The sequence below is a fragment of the Ambystoma mexicanum genome, chromosome 8 (genome assembly GCF_040938575.1).
Source record: "Ambystoma mexicanum isolate Mex_15411 chromosome 8, UKY_AmexF1_1, whole genome shotgun sequence".
Taxonomy (NCBI): domain Eukaryota; kingdom Metazoa; phylum Chordata; class Amphibia; order Caudata; family Ambystomatidae; genus Ambystoma; species Ambystoma mexicanum.
Genome location: NC_090929.1, coordinates 592,393,882 through 592,412,086, shown reverse-complemented (window position 1 = coordinate 592,412,086; position 18,205 = coordinate 592,393,882). Strand labels below are relative to the sequence as shown.

Sequence of the window (18,205 nt, the reverse complement as noted above, 5' to 3'; positions counted from 1 at the left end):
GTATCAGATTGCACAATTGGGTATTTTTTCCCCCTCCATTTCATGCATGGTATCCCAAAACCCCTTAGCATCTCTCTTGCCTAAAACCTCCAATATGTGCTCTCGTCCTGTTGGAACCTTTTTACATTCTTAGCCACTGACCATTGTTTATAGCTGTTTTTAAGCTGACTTATTTGCACCCCTTGTTCAGTTTTACTGAGGGAAGAGTCTTTTTTTATGAACCTCAATCTACCATTTAGATCTTTTTTCTTAGCCATCGTTTCTTCGTCATACATGTGCCGATGGATATGTTTCGGCCCACCCCCTCCTAGCTTCGGAGGACAAGTTTGCCAAATGAATTTAATAAAGCCTGATGGGGAGAAGTTTTCTCTTTGTACTTCCCCACAGATATTCTCTGATTCCTTGGGAGATCAATGCATTGTGTGTTAAGGTCATCCCCTAAAATTATATCCGCCCCTGGGAAGGCAGATTTCATATCACCCAGTGCCTTGGCTAACACGTCAAGGAATGCAAGGAGTACCATGTTAGACGGATTCCAGTATATATTGCAGAAAATCATTGTTCTATCACTCGCCCCATTTCTAAATGTAGCCTTGCACATTTGTAGCCCTTGAGAAATCCCTTGAGTGGAGACAACATCCTTGAATTTTGAGTTTTTGAGGGCAATAAGCAGCCCCCCACTCGGCCTCCCTCTAGCTCTCTGTACTGCCCTTTGAGCCACAATTGAGTACCCTTCAACTACTATGGGGTTTACGAGCCAGGTCTCCTGCAACATTATGATGACATCTCCCACATCAAACAGATAGTTCTTTATGGCCCTTGAGGTACAGTTATTGGGCCCCCGTGGGTTCCAACAAATTACTCTCAGCCCCTTGTTTTGAAAGATGCTGGGACCCAAGACCCAGCTTCTGAAAAACCTCTGTTAGAATACTTGGCAGAAGGGCTAAGGTATTGTCCTTGTTGGAAACATTTGTCTGTTCACATGTGGCTTTAGGCATCTCAGTGGTGGTTTGCGGATTGGTGACCCCTTCTTGGAAATGAACATTCTTTCCAACTCCCACATTCCGTGGCTGCAGTAGTTTTGGTTGGCTTTTTAGAACCAATATGTCCAAGATCCTTAAGTCTGATTTTGCGTCTTCAATTGCCTGGAACACATCCCTAGATGCGCAGCCCACTTCTGCCAGGAGAGGGTCGTTTGGATCAGGGAATCTAACCGATTCTATGTCTTTACTGTTAATTAGAAACAAACTCAGAACTTTTTTCAAAAGAGAAAGTATGGTCCCACGGTTTAAAATTGTTGCCTGCTTTTTGGCAGTTAAAGAGAGCCAAATAATTGGCATCGCATAGAGTGAGTCCGTAGTAGTTTTTTCCTCCCTCTGTGGGGACATTTGTTCCAGATTTCCAGTAATCACCTCAGATAAACTTGCACTTTCTTCCAATAGTCTTGATTTTTCCAAGACAAGGGCTGTGTCTCCCAAGCACCTAAATTTACCTTCGCCCAGTTTTATTTCTACCGCTGGAGATGCCGGTTTCTTCTGATTTTGCACTGTAGGTTTTTTCAGAAAAATTGGGGCGATCTTTACATTAGTTTTTGGTTCGACTGTGGCCCCACCCTTAACCGGGGATGATTTCGACCCTGATTTTTGTTTTACTTTAAGCTTGATAACCTTCTTCAAATTAGATGAAGCTGGGGCCGCTTCCTGTTTGTTCAGAGTGTTATCTGTTTGTGAGCCTCTTGATGTCACACTCGAAGTGGCCTTGATTTTATTAAGGCCAGTTTTCTTTCCGTCTTTCTGGGCAACCTGGGGGCTCTTCCCTGGTTGTTCTTCATCTTCGCACCCTCACTTTTTCCCTGTGAACTATTCACTGAATCAAGTTCAACAATTTCTTGGTCATCCTCAGCTACCGCTGGATGAGAAAAAACAGCTTTCTTCGCAGATGAGTTAGTATCTGGCTTCTTATGTTTTACTTTCAATTGTTTCTTTGATTTTCTTTCCCATTTTTTGCCGGCATCTTTTTCTTTGAGTCTTTTCACCCTTCTTGCTTCCCTTTTTCGATTCTTTTTCCCCCCAAGGTTTGCACTTTGGGGACGAGCTGCTGGTGTCTCCACGCCTTGAGAGTCCGACTGAATGCTGGGGATGACTGGGGGCGGATTTCCAGCTGGATCTTCTTCTTGAAACCCCTCTACCACATTGGCCAGTCTGCGAAAGTCTTCCAGAATCGACTCTGACAATGGGTTGTCATCCATTTGTTGACTAATCACCTCTAGTGGCTCCGACGCTGTCCGCTCCAATTGTTTTTGATTTAATAATTGGAGTTTGGACAGCAAAGCATGGTTCAGAGATCTGTCAATCTCTTCCAATTTATTTTTGGCTGCCCAAGACCTTTGAAGAGCTTAGATGTCCAGCCCATGTTTAACTGACTCTAGCTGTATTTCATGCAGTTTCGACAGCACATTTGTATTGATGACATTACAACAACCCACTACTGCCCCGTCTAGAGCAGCCACCTCCTTCATCATTTCCATTAGCGAGCCCGATTGAAGTTGCACCTCAGTTTTCAAAAGTTCGAACACGAACACTAACGAGTTCAAAACATAATTGAGTGCACTCAATGTGTTATCATTTGACTGGACCCTTTTTCGGCATTTTCCCCATCGGGGTCACTTAAGTCTAGGACTGGTGGTACTTTAATTACTGCTTCCTGCGATGGACCCGCAAGCTCTAGGTTAGTGTCTGGACCAGATAGGTTAAGAGAACTTAATGTTTGATCACTTGTGTCCAGGTCCAGAACAGGCCTGGCAGACTCATTAGACTCTTTATGATTTCTTATAAGGCTTGAGGATGTATCCATATCTGTATTCATTTCCGGTACATAAAACTGTTTCCTTTCTCCAAAATGTTCATCAATCTTTTTTTGAGTTTTGGTTGTAGTTATTGTAAATTGGAGACCCTTTTTCCAGTTATCTGCCAGGATAGATTCTGCTTCCTGCCCTCCAAAAGTTCTTACTGGTGTAGTAAGGGGGGACAGAGATGGATCTGCATGCACTTGTACCCAAAGCTGTTGAACCCCTAATGCCGCAGACAGGGCCTTCTCATTTACTTCTAAAGGCCCCCTCATGCCATGAGTTAGCGGGCTGCTGGCCATTTTTGGCTCCTCCCATTCTGGGGCTCTCGGGTCATTCTGAAGTGCATTGCTCCGCAGTTTCATCGCCCTAATTGATACCAACTATGGACAATTCCAAACGGGCCTCACTCACAAATTTGAACCCCTCTGGCCCCTCTGTCCTCCCACACGGGACTTAAAAGAGATATGAGCCCTTGCGGCTCAAGGCTCAAAGGCTCAAGGCTCGAAGGCCAAAAGCCCACCGTCACAACACAGGTATCAAACCGGCACCTCTGTGCACAAAGGCACCCTTGTTTTCCTTCGCGCAGGGTTCCCAGCCACCAGGGACTTGAACGGCTCAAAGGCAACAAGCCCGCAGTCACTGTTCAAATCACAAGCAAACAGGCCCTGTGCGCTCACACAATAGTGGATAGTGAGGAATTGTTCAAGTGCTGGATAACCTCTACTATCTCCACTGCCAGGTATCACTAGGCTGGGTTAGCAGGCTGGGCTTGGCTGAGTTAATAGACTAGGCTATGTTTAACTGTGCTTAACGCTGCTGTAACAGCCCCATTAGCAAAAGCAATAGCCCACACAATCAGTTTAATCTAATTGCTCAAAACAGTTTTACTTTTGGCAGCAGATAAATAGATTTGCTATACATTACTGCTGTGCATTACTGAACTGAACTGCAATTTGCCGTATATAATCCACAGCAGGTTAAGCAGGTTAGGCAGGTTAGGCAGTACAATAACTCAATAGCTCATTGACCGCAATACCCACATATACCCACACTCTGGAGCTCAGCTCAGTTGCCGCGTGGTTTTCCTGAGCATTTCTGAGCGTTTCTGAGGTTTTTCTGAGGTTTTTCTGAGGCTATATTGAGGTTATATTGAGCGTGATCACCCTAGCCTCACCTCTCTTATGGGCGTTGAGCACAGCACAGGCACAGGCAGCTATGACAGTGGTTTGTTTTTTGGAGCGCTGGCGTGGACCCAACCTCCAGCATTCAACTCCAGCTCGGCCCACTGCACCGGCACCCGGCTTCAAACTTCAGCCGCGGCTCCTGCTCCCACTCCGCCCACTCGTGTCCTCACTCCTCGTTCCTCGCTACTGCAGGCTTTCCTGCCTCCGTTAGAGGAAAGGACCCATAGAATAGTCAAGCCGCACCAGGATAGCAGAATGTCTGCTGCACTGCTCTCTCTCACGAACTGCAGTTTCTCTCTGGCCACTTCCGACAATGTAACTTCAGGGGCAAGAACAACATTTCGATTAGCATTTTGTGATATGCTAATGGGAATAATGTGTCGTTCATCCCTCGTTCTAGGGACTGGAATGGGGGATAATGGCCCGCCATCCCAAGTTATCGGCCCAAGCAAGGTGAAGGTGGAAAACGAGGGCTCCCGACCATTATCTCCCATTCCAGCCCCTGCAATGGGGGATGAAGGCCATTAAAACCCCAGGTTGCCAAAAGCACTAATTCGGGGTGCTACAAAAAAAGATTTTTCTTCCTGAACCGGGACCCGCGCGGTGCCCTGCTGTAGGAAGGAAAATCCTTTCCAAAATGGCTACCATGGAACAAGAAGGCGGGGCTCTGTACACAACCCATATTCCCTTTCCATGGCGGCCTGCAGAAGGCGAGAAAGAACCCTTTGACAATATTATCACAAGCACATTTTTTTTTTCCTTTTCAAATCTATACCAATTTCGAAAAACTTTACCAAATAGCCGTTCCCTGGTGGACATGGCCACGTTATCCCTATTGGTCGGCCCTTGTAGGAATGGCCAGTGGCCAGATTGTCCCGTTCATGACCTTATGACATGCCCCGGACAATCTAGCCAGTGCCCATGGCCACAGGGTATACCTCAATCACCAAAGTTATATCACTATTCTTTGTACCTACATTATGATGTCCACATTTGTGAAACAGCAACAAAGTTACAAGCAATCTAAAAATGTTGAGACCCCCCTCTAATTTAGCCCCCTCTTGACAAAACTCCACCAAACACTTTTATATCTAGATCTAAAATCTTTCTGCAAACTTTTGTGCAGATTCCGCAAATGGCACCACATTTATAAGCCTTTACAATATTTTGGGTTCCCCCTCTAATTTTGTTCCCTCTTGAGTAAATAGCACCACACTTTCCAGAACCATTCGGAATCAAGTCTAGAATGATATTACACAATTTCATGCAGTTTCATTTAGTGGTGCCAAAGTTATAAGCCATCCAAAAACTGATTTTCACCAACCCTGTAATACACAAATAAGCATAGATACCCCCGAAAATCTCAGATATTCGCGAACATCTCAGGACTGCCCCAGGCTGTTTGCAGATATCGGGGGAAGAAAAACACCAATATTTTTGGCTTTTTTTTATGCCATATCATATCCCATCCTCATACCCCCTCACCTCCTCAGAGATTAATTGATAAGTTTGACAAGTGCAATGTTGTGTGTTTTATAGTTTTACCACGATGTTCACAGACAATGGGCACTGTCCGCGAATCCAACATGATTTCTGTTTCCAAATAATATGATGCACCTCACGCATTCAGCCATTGGCCACTGTACATGTTGCACTAATATGTTTCTTTGGGGCCCACAGCCATGGCCTTCGGCTGTGTCCACTGTCCATGGTGCACAAGTAGGTTTCTTGGGGCCCACTAACTATGTAATTCAGCCTTTACCACTATACATGTAGCATCAATAGGTTTCTTTGGGGCCTACTATCCATGGCCATCTGCCATTGCCACTGTCCAGGGCGCATCAGTAGATTTTCTTGGGGCCCACTAGCGTGGCCTTTGACCTTCGGCACTGTACATGTTGCACCAATAGGTTTCTTTTGGGCCCTCTTGTCATGACCTTTGGCCATGGCCAGTGGCCACAGCCTTTACCCTTGGCCACTGTACATGTTGCACTAATAGGTAATTTTAGGGCCCAATAGCCATGGCCTTCAAACATACCAAGTGGCCACGGCAATACATGTTGCATTAGTAGGTTTCTCTGGGGCACACTATCCATCGCCTTCAGCAGTGGCCACTGTCTGTGGAGCACCAATAGGTTTCTTTGGGCCCACTAACCATGGCCTTCCACCGTTGCCACTGTCAATGATGCACCAATAGGTTTCTTTGGGGCCCTCTAGCCATGGACTTCAGACATGTGAAGTGGTCGCGGCCTTCGCCTTTGGTAACCGTACATGTTATGTTATGTTATGTTATGTCATGTTACTTTGCATTTATATAGCGCCTTATATACCATTGGTATGGTCTGAAGGCGCTGGTAGGTTGAACGCCCTTGGGAACCAAAGTTCAGGTCAGTAGAGAGAGTAGAAGGAGTCAAAAGGTGCACGTGGGCACCGGGTATGTGTGCAGCTTGTGCGGTATATGTGTAATAGCTGCTTCATAGCGGTAGGTGTGGTGGTGGAGAGATCAGGAGTATGTGTTCGCTCTGGCAGGATTTATCCGGACCGGATGTGCTGCGTTAGGCCTGAGGAGAACGCCTGGCTGGGGGGTGTGTAACCAGCAGTGTGTACTTAGAATGATGTGAAGTGAGCGACGGATGTTGGTATGAGAACAGTTATAACGAATGGTGTCATAGTATCACTGTGTTCTATTTGAGTGGTGATGTAAAGGAGAGAGTAAGCGTGGTGGTGTGATATGATAAGTTGTATGCTCTTCCAAACGTTCTCAGAATTCCAAATCATACTATATACGTCACGCAACTCTATGCACTCCAGTCCGTTCCATGCACTTCTATCCACGCCATGCACCCCAGTCTGCTCGATACACTCCGGTCTGTTCCACGCACTCATGGATTCCAGCTCTCCCCGCTCGCTCCTGCCGTCCCCGCGCGCTCCAGTCGGCCCTGTGTGCTCCAGTCCGCCCTGCATGCTCCAGTCCGCCCTGCACGTGCACTCTTGTCTGCTCCACGCATGAACTCTTGTCTGCCCCACGTAAATACTCTTGTCAGCCCCACACATGCACTCCTGTCTGCTCCACGCATGGGTGCCCTAATAGGTTTCTTCAGTGCCAACTAGCCATGGCCTTCAGAAATGTCAAGTGGCCATGGCCTTCACCCTTGTCTACTGTACATGTTGCACTAATAGGTTTTTTGGTGCCCACTAGCCATTGCCCATGATGCACCAATAGGTTTATTTGTGCCTACTAGACATAGCCTTTGGCCGTGGCCTCTGTCCATGCTGCACAAATATGTATCTTTGGAGACCACTAGCCATGGATTTTGCCCTTGGCCACTGTACATGTTGCACAAATACATTTCTTTGGGGCCCACTAGCCATGGCCTTATCGCTGCAGCGATCTTGCAAGATTTCCCCAGTAAACTGAACAAGTTAGAAATGTAACTGGCTCCCCAGACCGCCCACAACTCCCCAGCTTCACATAGTGGCCTCTTTCACCATCCCCACCTCTATGCTGATTCAATTCTATCAATTTTCCTCCTCCGAATAGCTTTTGGAGAACTTTTTCGGATTCCCCAAGCATTATCATTGGAATCGCTAGAATTGAGCAAAAAGAAAATAGTGTCTTTTCATTTCTGAAAAGTCTGACAGCCTCTCTGCTGCAAAGCACCATGGGCGATATATAAAGATTTTTGGGAACCAGTCTAGGAAATCAAGTCAGCGCTTTGTGCCCAAGTCATTTCTAATTTGATCCAAATCCAACCAGCAGTTTTGTGCTAACGCTTCCCACAAATGCACTTTTTCCCTATGGGAAAATTAACGGGAGTGGGCTGAAAATTAACTATTCTTTCCCTAAAATGTCCAGCTTGGAGTGGCACACTACACAATTTTTGTTTGGAAAATGTCACCCAAATCTGTCTAGCAATTCAAATGTCATTAGCAATAGAATTTCGCTAAAGTCTATGAAGAAGGTTTTCAACTTAACAATAGGGGGGTGACTGCCACTCTATAATGTAGATTGCCCCTGTGTAAATACTTGCCCATGCCCTAAATATTGATGATGCATTTAGTAAACTAGCAAAGTGCCTGGATGAGGTCAGTGTCTGGATGTCCCATAATCAGCTACAGTTGAATGCTGTCAAAACAGAGCTGATTTTAATTGGACCTAAACATCTTCTAGCTGTTGCTGAGAAGCTACCCATTCCAATACTGCTGGGGTCAAACCTGAAATGTGTCTCTAATGTTAAAAACCTTGGTTGCATTTGGCAGGACAACCTGGGCAGCGAGGCCCAAGTCAGAGCAAAGGTTAAGGCGGTACATTTCATCCTTAGGCTCCTTAGGCAGGTACTACCTTTCATCCCTAGGGAGGATTATGCCATGGTAGTTGGCGCTCTAGCCAATGGGCATTTGGAATATTGCAATAGCCAACTGTTTGGCATTCCTCACAAACAAATGTTAAGATTACAGAAAGCTCAAATGCTGTAGTAAGAATTATCTTCGGTGTAGATCGTCATGCAGAAGTCTCATCAACTCGGCGAGCACTACACTGGCTGGCCGTGGAAGACGGGATCAGATTCAAAGTAGCATGTCTAATCCTTAACTGCATTAATGGGTCCGCCCTAGAATATCTAAGAACTCTGATTCAAGTTTATCAACCATCAAGATCCCGACGCTCTAACGATCAACGCCTTCTGGTGATTCCCCGCTCTGTTTATAACTCAAGGGGAGATAGGAGATTAGCTGTATTTGGGCCAAAATTATGGAATTCACTACCATTGGAAATTAGGACCCTACAGTCACTCCCACAATTTCGGAAACACTGAAGACCTTCCTATTCAGATAGCTGTATTCCTCCATTTCTGTATGAGCTACCTCCCGCTGGACTTTAGTCCAACCTATGTACAATGTTGGTTTCCATCTGTGTCTACATACGGTTCACTCCGTCAAGAGCGCGTTACAAATGTAAAAAATCAAAAACAAATAATTTTAAAAATCAAATCATAGCGTCTATCATATTTCTGTTTTGTTCCCTAGGAAAAGTACCCTCCCCCTTTCCGCCAACTGCATTGCCTTTCCACCAAATGGTCTGTTCTCAACAATACAATTATTGGTCACAGGTGCCTTGCTTAGGGACTAACTCTGATGCTTGTACTGTATCCTATGCATAACATTTCTGGTAGAAATAGTTCTAAACTATCAAGCAAATAAAAATGAATACAAATGCTGACCTCCCCCAGGCATCGGAATTAGCAGCTACCGAAAATGCCCAAGGAAATGCTATTTCACCTGGATAATGACCGTATCCGGTAGCCTCTTAGAGAAAGTGAATATCCGGTTAATTGAACCTGTCTCCAGAGTTTGATATGCCTATTTAATTTGTCTTAACATCCATATCTAATAGAATCATTCTAAATAGTTTAGTGCTGATAGAGAACAAACCTTATTCTTGAAATACGAACATGTATTGTTCCTTCTGACCATAGTCTAATGCTCCTATACAGAATTTTTACGAAAGACTCCATTTTGCAACTCCCAATGTGCCGGGTCTATCGTGCAACATGAGTTGTGAAATTAATAGATGTTCCCACCATGGCACTCACCCACCTCCCGGCTAATTCCCCTGCATTTCCATGAACAGCCGTGCAACCTCCACCCTTTCCTTTGGCCGTCCCTCTACCACACCACTTGCCAAAACAGGGGACACCCCGGAACCCCTGCAACTCCAGCCTACTATCTGCGTTGTTCCCAGCCAAATTTCCATTCTACTCGCTCCCCGTCCCCAATCTGTGCCCTCTCGCACTTTTCCCGACCATCTCCTCCATCCGTCTGGCTCGTCCTGTTCCCTTTCATGGCCCATGAATTCTGGAAAGACGTTTTATCCTGGATGATGTGCACCGTCCCTTTTCCGAGATGCATGGTGGCCACCAGTCCAATACAGTCTGTTTCCAACACTGCAGTGTTCACAACAACAGCAGGGTTTTCTTACAGTGAACACAATGGCAGTTTTAACATAGAATACGCAACACATTTCTGCAATTCCATAAATAATAAGCTGCAAAATCATTAAAAAAAGGCGAAGCGTATAGTTATGGGATAGATTGAGATTTAATATAAGACAGCACAACAAAAGATTGAATTAAGGAGGAAGAGAACTCAAAAGTAAAAATCCTAAACAAAACCTCAAAATAATCGTTTCTTACATCAGTAAGAAATGTATAATGAAGAAACAAGCATTGTAACTTCTCACTTCACTGACTGTGGCAATTTCTATAACCAACACTTTAATTTACAACTGCATTACAGCTCTTTATTGATTGAAAAAAAGTTCTAGTCACATTTTTTCAGGAGTATAAAAGAAGCCAGTAAAAAATATATCACAGTTAACATCTTTTTAAAGATACTGTTGAACAATTATGATCATACAATAATTTCCCACAAACAATCATCTTTACACATATGTTATGACTGTCTCAGTTCCGGGAGCCTGTTTGCTTTCACTTGGTTCTTTATTCAGAGTTGTCTTAGTTTTCTTTTTACGGTTGACCTCATAGCATGAAATCATTGCACTTGTCACAGCCCCCAAGCTGCCTCCGACTGCCATCCACAGGGAATATCCATACTCAAAGCTAGGGAACCCTGGGATTTTTAGGGATACCTGGAATAAACAAGACATGTCACAGTCAATAGTTGTTTTACTTTAAAGAAGAATATTGTTGCGAATTCTCAAGAGAGTCGTCGTTCTGGTAATGTGCAATAGAATACATGAAAGTGTGCGTAACTATGAATCTGCTCAACACAATACATGTCTACCGTTGCGCTATCTTGTTCTTATGCAAGTTGTATTGAGGGTACCCTTGTACATTTTGTCACAAGACTACCATTTGCCCACTTCAGACGAAAGGTTCCCTAAAACACAACTGCCCTCAAACATGAAGAGGCCAATTTCTTTGCAGAGTATATTAAAAACAACAGGAATAAAAGGCCAAGAAACAAAGACGCAGGGACTATAAAAAAATACTACAATTAAAAACACACAATGGCAACAAAATACTACTCACAACATGCAATAACTATTTCTAAATAACACCATTCTACTGAGCTGCCAGTCTGAGCAAGAGGCAACAGCAAACAATACAATTATAGTGCCTCCTACATCAAGGGACCTCACCTTTACAGAACAGCAGAAGGGTGGTGACATGAGGCCATCTGACCGCGCTCTGACAGAGGGAAACATGGAGCTGGGGAGACCAGGGCAAGGTCACCTTCTCCTTGTGGAATCCAAGAATAAATAGACCCTTTCCCACCTTTACAAGATCAGATAATTCACATGTGAGGGGTCCGGCACTTATCAAGGAGCCCAGTAACCAAGATATGGCATCATTGTTCTATGGGAAAGTGGCAACTATGAAGGCAACCTCCCCCTAGGTTGGGGCAACCTGGGTGTTATGTTCCTTTCAACACTCCAAAACTTTTTCAATTGTGCCTTCCACAAATCAATTATGTCTTCATTGATTGCTTCCACGTTTTAATCATTTCCTTTTTGACTTTATATGCAAGTCAATTACTTTTCTTCATTGATTCTTTTCACTTTCAATAGATATCCTCATGGATAATATTCTCAATGTAGTCACATCTCCCCATATCAATTGTATATCAGATTGGTCTCTTCTCTCAATGTAGTCACATCTCCCCAAATCAATTGTATCTCAGATTGGTCTCTTATCTCAATGTAGTCACATCTCCCCAAATCAATTGTATCTCAGATTGGTCTCTTCTCTCTACACGTGTTTCCCACATTTATTTTTTCTTCCTATTCTTAGATCCATTAGTAAGTAGTCTATGATTTCATAATACTTACCCTAATGTACCACTTTCTAGTCTTTCCTCGTTGGCTTCTTGCTTTCTTTTAATCCAATTATAAAAAATGTCATACATTAAAAGGCCAAAATTGTAACTTTGAAAAAATGGTTCTCCAAGCTAGATTCTCTCCTGAAGAACCATGGAAATTATCCCATGGGGAAACACGTGTTGAGAGAAGAGACCAATACAATATACATCTGGCGCCTGTTTTTGTTTGGTTAATTTATTCTTTTCTGTTACTAATGCTTTAAATTAAGATAATGGGTCTCAATATAAATGTGCCGGTCTGGAATTAACGTGCAGGTAATTACGTTTACTGGCACGTTTATGGATGTTTGCTGGTGGGTGGCCTGATTTACCCCCATCAAGAGCAGGAGGTAAATCAGGGACCACATCAGCAAAAAACAGCCAGTATTACCAACACCAGTATTGCCGGTGCCGGTAATACTGGCAATACCTCCTTCCTGGCACCTGTAATCTTCTGGCTATTCTGGCAGACAAGGCGCCGGTAACAGTAATAACGTTTGCTGGTATCCTGCTACTACCAAGCTACAGGAAAACTTTAATGAGGGCAAATGTGCCTATAAAAGTGTTTTTATTTGATGTGCAATTGGAGCAAACAAAATGCGCATTCAGCCTCATATTCCGCTTTAGCCAAATACTAAACCTGGTATCGGTAATAACCTTCTGAAATTCACGAGTTTACCATGACTAGGCCTCTCACGTACTGATCTCTAACACAAGCCAAATTCACATGACAGGGCGATAGGGCTATTTTCCACGTGCTCCAAAATGACAACTCCTTGCGTTGCTGAACTACCCACTGGTTACCCACTGTCATGTATAAAAGCATACACCCAGAATTTCTCACGTTACAGTGCTCATGAGCTTGCTCGCGTATCCCCCTACGATAAATCATAGGACCTCATGTCCTGCCCATAAGCTTTCTTTCCTCCAGAGGCGTAGACAGGGCAGGGCCTGAGCGGCAAGGCCAGCCCAAAATCTGTAAATGGCCGCTCAGCATCGCTGTGTGGACCTTTACAGATGTTAATGTCCCTACGGTGGGCCCAACTACATTAGCTTCAGGCCCCACTTGTTAGACAATCCTGGCTACGGCTCTGCCTTCCTCAGACATGCCCTAGCCATTCAGAGAGTGACAGCGACAGAATAGATAGAAACGAAACATAGCCACTCGGACCGAGAAAGAAGTGTGGGTGCTCGGAAAATTCATTCAATGTTCCACCAAAACAGATCTGCCAGGAAATGTGGTACGCAGTCAGTAAGAGAATGTATATACGTGTGACACAAGCTTACGTTTTTTTTTTTCGAGAAATTACAACCGTAACCATTTGAACAAAATTGACCAATATAAAGCAGCACTAACGAAAGCAGGCAGCATACCTCATGCTGGTGGACATGGTAGACATACACGCAGTACCTTACGACACCAGCACAGGACGAAATACCTACAAGAAAATGAATAAGTCAATTCACAATATGCAAGTCTTCATTATATTGATATATTCAATTTGAAAAGGAATATTATGTAATATTTCGGTATTGTACAAAATTACCTACTCCCAAATGTTCGACCCCCAAAAGTTCGAACCCCAATTTTCCGCATATATATATATGTGGGGGGGTAAAGTGAATAAAAAATGTATATGGGTAAGGTATGGGGCTATGGGGGGTCCCCCCACATATATATTTGCAGAAAATTGAAAAAACTAAAAAACAAAAACAGACTTTTGGGAGTCGGATTTTTGGTTCGGTAAAATCACGTAGATTCAAAATTTCATGCCAGCAAATCAGGTTGGGGGGTGAGGGCATTGTTTACTGGTACAAGCACACATTCCACTGCAGAATGACTACAAGAGTGCTAATGCATCATGGACCACTTCATTTCCACTGCTCCGAACTCTTGTTGCTCCTTCCTGATTTGACTTTCTGCATCTAAAAAAGGAAATACCACTTATTCCACCAACCCAACCTCCTCTTTTGACTTTTAATATATTTATAATGCACACCTCGGTGCCCAGAGGCTTAAGGGTGCAACAAACAAACAGACAATCTGAAACAGGTATAAAGAGAGACGCCGACCAGTCTAGGAGAAAGTCAGAAAACTATCCTCCTCTCTAAATAGCAGAACATGGACCGACAAAAGAGCCTCTTTCTTGAGGGCCCTTCCTGGTTTACTATGTGGCCATTTTGTTTGTGCTATATCTCCTTTCATAAAAGGACATTCGCTCCTGTGTCATTTCTTGACAGAAAGTTACATCTTCCATTGAGTGGGTGCTAATGGTGGCAATGGCAACCAGGTCTTGCAGCACTGGCTGTTAATGGCTCTCCCTCTACTTGGGCCATTACTTCATATCAGTGGGCCATTACCAGCTCTTACAGCCCAATACAGCTCATTGAATTGTATTACCGTATTAGCACCCGGTTCACGGGAGCCAGCCAATCAGCTCCCTCCAATACAGGGCTGAATCCTGCAGCTAATTCCTGCGTGAGGAGGAAGCTGGATTGGGCTCCCTCACATGGTGGACTCTGTCACTGTGTCCCATTCAGACCGCCTTCTTCCCTGCTTCCTCCAACACATCCGGATCACTCCCGTTCACCACCCATACCACAACTTTCCCGTTCATGCCGCTCCTCTCCAAATTCACCATTCCAACACCTGTATTCTGATGCTGCCATGGAAAGCAAGAAGGTGTCCACTAGTGAGCACTGATCTTTCTGTAGTTCCCATTTTTTTTTTTTGCACCATTGTTTCTCTTTAATGAAAGGGCATATGACTGTGCACCCTTTCTTCACAAGAAACGTTTTTGGTTATGATTTGAAGATGTCAGGATGCTCATTTCGCTGATGGCTGGCATTGTTTGGCTTAAATAGGTGGGTAATGCCAAAGCCGTTTTGAAGGCCCTCGCTTTATTCTGGCTTGTTAAATCGGGCTAATCAGCCATGGAAGCCCCCTGCTGTTCTGGCAGTTAGAGATTGGCATGCACATTTGCTGGGATTTCCAGCAAATATACATGTTTGCACTATACTTTTCAGAACACAGAATTATGAAAGTGAGTTCTGATTAGCTGATCTCACTTTCTGAGATAGTATTTCCAGTATCCTTCGGTATTAACAATAAAAAACAGATGGTTATTACACCAGCACAGTTGGCATTCTGTCACAAATGGATAAAGGGATAAACAGAAGATGAAACAAAGGAGAATAGGGAGATGGGATGAGTGGAAGGAAGGTGATACAAGAGGAAGAAATGAAAGAGAAGAGATTTGTATAGAAGAAAGGAGAGGTGAAAGGGAGATGGTTGCCAATGGTGCACTGGCATAACATCAAGGGAGCTAATGGATACATTTTATTATGGAAAGAAATCTTAGTTTGGGCTGAGCAAAGATTGTTTGAAATAAAAAAATATGAGGTGGCTACCAGAAAATTAGAGAAGAGTCAATTTTCCATGTTCCTGGTATCCAGCAGGTTATGGCGGCAGTGAGTAGAGGAAGTGGTAAAGTTTACTTTACTTTTTAATAAAAGGTGGCAGTAGGAAAAGGTGGATGTTGAGGGGCATGGAGGAGTTGGGCATCTATGGGGAAAGAGGGAGCCAGCCAGAGTTACTTGCCCATCTTCCTTAGAAGAGCATTAGCAGCACACACAGAAAATTACTTTATTTTGGTTCTTTATGGTTCAAGCCACAGCAACCTGCCGTTTGTTTTTTCTGTTAATTAAGCTAAATTATATATACTGGCTATGCTTGCTATACTTATCTAGACCATTTTGCCCCTTAATGACTTTTAGGAGGCACATGCCATGCTTTGCTTATCCTACTTTAGTAGTGCTAGAATTACCAAGAATGGTATAGCAACATTACAATATTATTTGTTTCCTCTGAAAAGGGCTATGGGTATGGAAATATTCCTGGAAATACTCATCCAATTTCCATGGCATAAGAGCAATAGGTATTCTGAAATGTGCAAAGCTTTTCCAGCAATCTGCATATATTCCCAGTTTGCAGTGTTACATGGGGAATAGCCATTAATGAATGAAATGCCCAATCAGATCTCTAACATAAATGAATGTATCACTGAGCACTTGTATCACCATACCCAAACACATTAGGGAGAGGGAGAGGGATGCTACAAACCATATTGTTTACCCTGCAAAAGTATTGTGTATGCAAACTCATGTAATGTTCTGATTTTCTGGTGCTTCTTTGACTGCAGGGAAATATATCAAGGTTAGGCGTTCAATATTTGGTTGCATTCAGATTATTGTGGAAATGCAAACATCGAATGAGATATTTCATCGATACAATCACCACATGAGCCCATCTCACTGTTTACTGAGCCCTGGCAACTAGAACTGGTGGTCAGCACAGGAGAAGGGGCAGAATTTAGAGGAGGGGGACAGGAACATCACCCTTGGAGGAGAAGGACAATAAGGACAAATGATCCACATTCTAAATCAAGGTCGGATGTTTCAGCAGTCCAACACAGTGGAGGAAACACACTGTTTGCTTGCATTGAAGGGCAATAACCTCTAGTAACATTGTAGGAAACTGCCTCTTCTGTTTTATGTTGTGCTCGGCTGCTGAGAATTTGATATATTCATGTATTCTGTGTTAGACCCCTATCCTCTTATACATCTTTCTTAACCATTAATGTTCAATTGCATACATTACAGGAGAATATACAACAATGAAGCTGTTAACATATAATGCACAACTGTGTGATTTTATTTAAAATCACACGCAAACTATGAAAGGCATGTTCCCCTTCCCTTGAATTACTTAATTCTACTGGCTTAGTAGAATTTTGTTCTGGCACACTATCTTTGGTTGCCATTACTCCATCTTACAAATAATGTATCTTGTCTGAATTATGGTAACCAATCTTTGTAAACCATTTCAGATAAGTGTTTTTTTGTGGTACCATAACACATTTCCACTTTGAAGTCTTAGAACCATCATCATCATGTGTATTGGAGGAATATAATTCCATGAAACATTAACAGACAATCATAAAAACAAACAGTTAATAGTACAGTGTGAAAAATCCACGCCCAGTCAATAAAAAACAAAAAAGGAAACAATCACAACTGGATCAAAACAAGTTATACAATAATGGTTGCAAGTATGATAATAGTGTCCAGGCAATTACTGGTGTGTCAGCTTCAGTAAAAAACATAGGGCCGCCTGACATTGTATAAAGCCTGCCTCTCTTAGAGCCAGTACAATCATTTGTTTCCTAACATTATGATAAGCTTGGCAAAAATGCATCAATTCTTTACATGGCTCAGGACATATTGGACACTTTTTTCCAACAGAGTGACCCAACCCGTTTGCAGTTATTGCTCTGAGTGGGATGGTATTAAAACATGCATGAGTGATTTAAAATCTATCATAAGACTTGCTACTCCATAAAAGATAATCCAGAATAGCACTTGTCACATGTATAATGTCTGATAACCATCTATATAAAAATTGTTTTTAGCTGGTATATGTTGAAAAGTGCTGTACGGTGTACCTTTTATACCGATCTGTAAAGCGGTACAGTGGTTGAGGAGAAGGAGAAATGAACCTCTGCTATCTCTTCTGTAGGGAATGTAATTCAAAGAAGAGATACAGATCAGCGTGCTATTTTAAAAACAAACATGTAGTCTGCGTTCTGCGCACAGCATTTGAAAAGCAATATTTTCAAGTCCTTCACTCACATCAAGTGACAAGGACTGAGATAAAAATTTCAACTTCAAGAAAATATCTTGCAACTTTTATTAAAATGGGAGGCTGCTGAAAATGACGAAAAAACAAACAGCAGTTTCAAGTCACAGAAAGAAAATTGAATGTGTATTTTATGCTGCTGTGTTTATTTCCTTTACCAAAATCAGGGGTCATGGTTATGGCACCTACAGAGGTTGAAATTGTGGACCTTTGATGGGAATTTTTATATGCCAATGCAATGGATACATTGATGAGTTTTTGGTGAAAATTTAAAATCTAGGGGCAAAGAAAAGTGGGATTTTAAAAAGTGGCAATTGGGAGAAACCAATCTCAATGAAGCGTCAGCAATAGGACTGAACTCTGACATTCCAATTCCCCTCCCAGCAATTAGATGTGAAAACAGATCCCATGCTTGCTCACTGTGAAGGACCGAGGGAGGCTCAGCCATAAAGATAACGATTGGCCCCTGCGACTCAGTTACAGGGAGGACAACATTGCTATCAATTCTAAGGCAACATTTTAATGGCCTGCATCTACGTGTATGGTGGGCTTAAGATAATGAACAAATAATGGGAGTTTAGTTTGACCAGCAGATCT

General features: G+C 43.1%; 1 protein-coding gene across 1 annotated transcript in view; it reads right to left on the bottom strand.

Annotated features, from left to right (window-relative positions):
• Positions 1-10,109: 10,109 nt before the first annotated feature.
• Positions 10,110-18,205, bottom strand: part of LOC138473635 (claudin-16-like) — a 195,295-nt gene continuing 187,199 nt past the window's right edge. Inside the window, exons 4-5 of the mRNA XM_069612169.1 lie at positions 13,285-13,349; positions 10,110-10,678 (exon numbers count right to left, since the gene is read on the bottom strand). Coding sequence (XP_069468270.1) covers positions 10,472-10,678; positions 13,285-13,349 — 272 coding nt within the window. The 3' untranslated portion in view covers positions 10,110-10,471. The remainder of the gene's footprint in view (positions 10,679-13,284; positions 13,350-18,205) is intronic.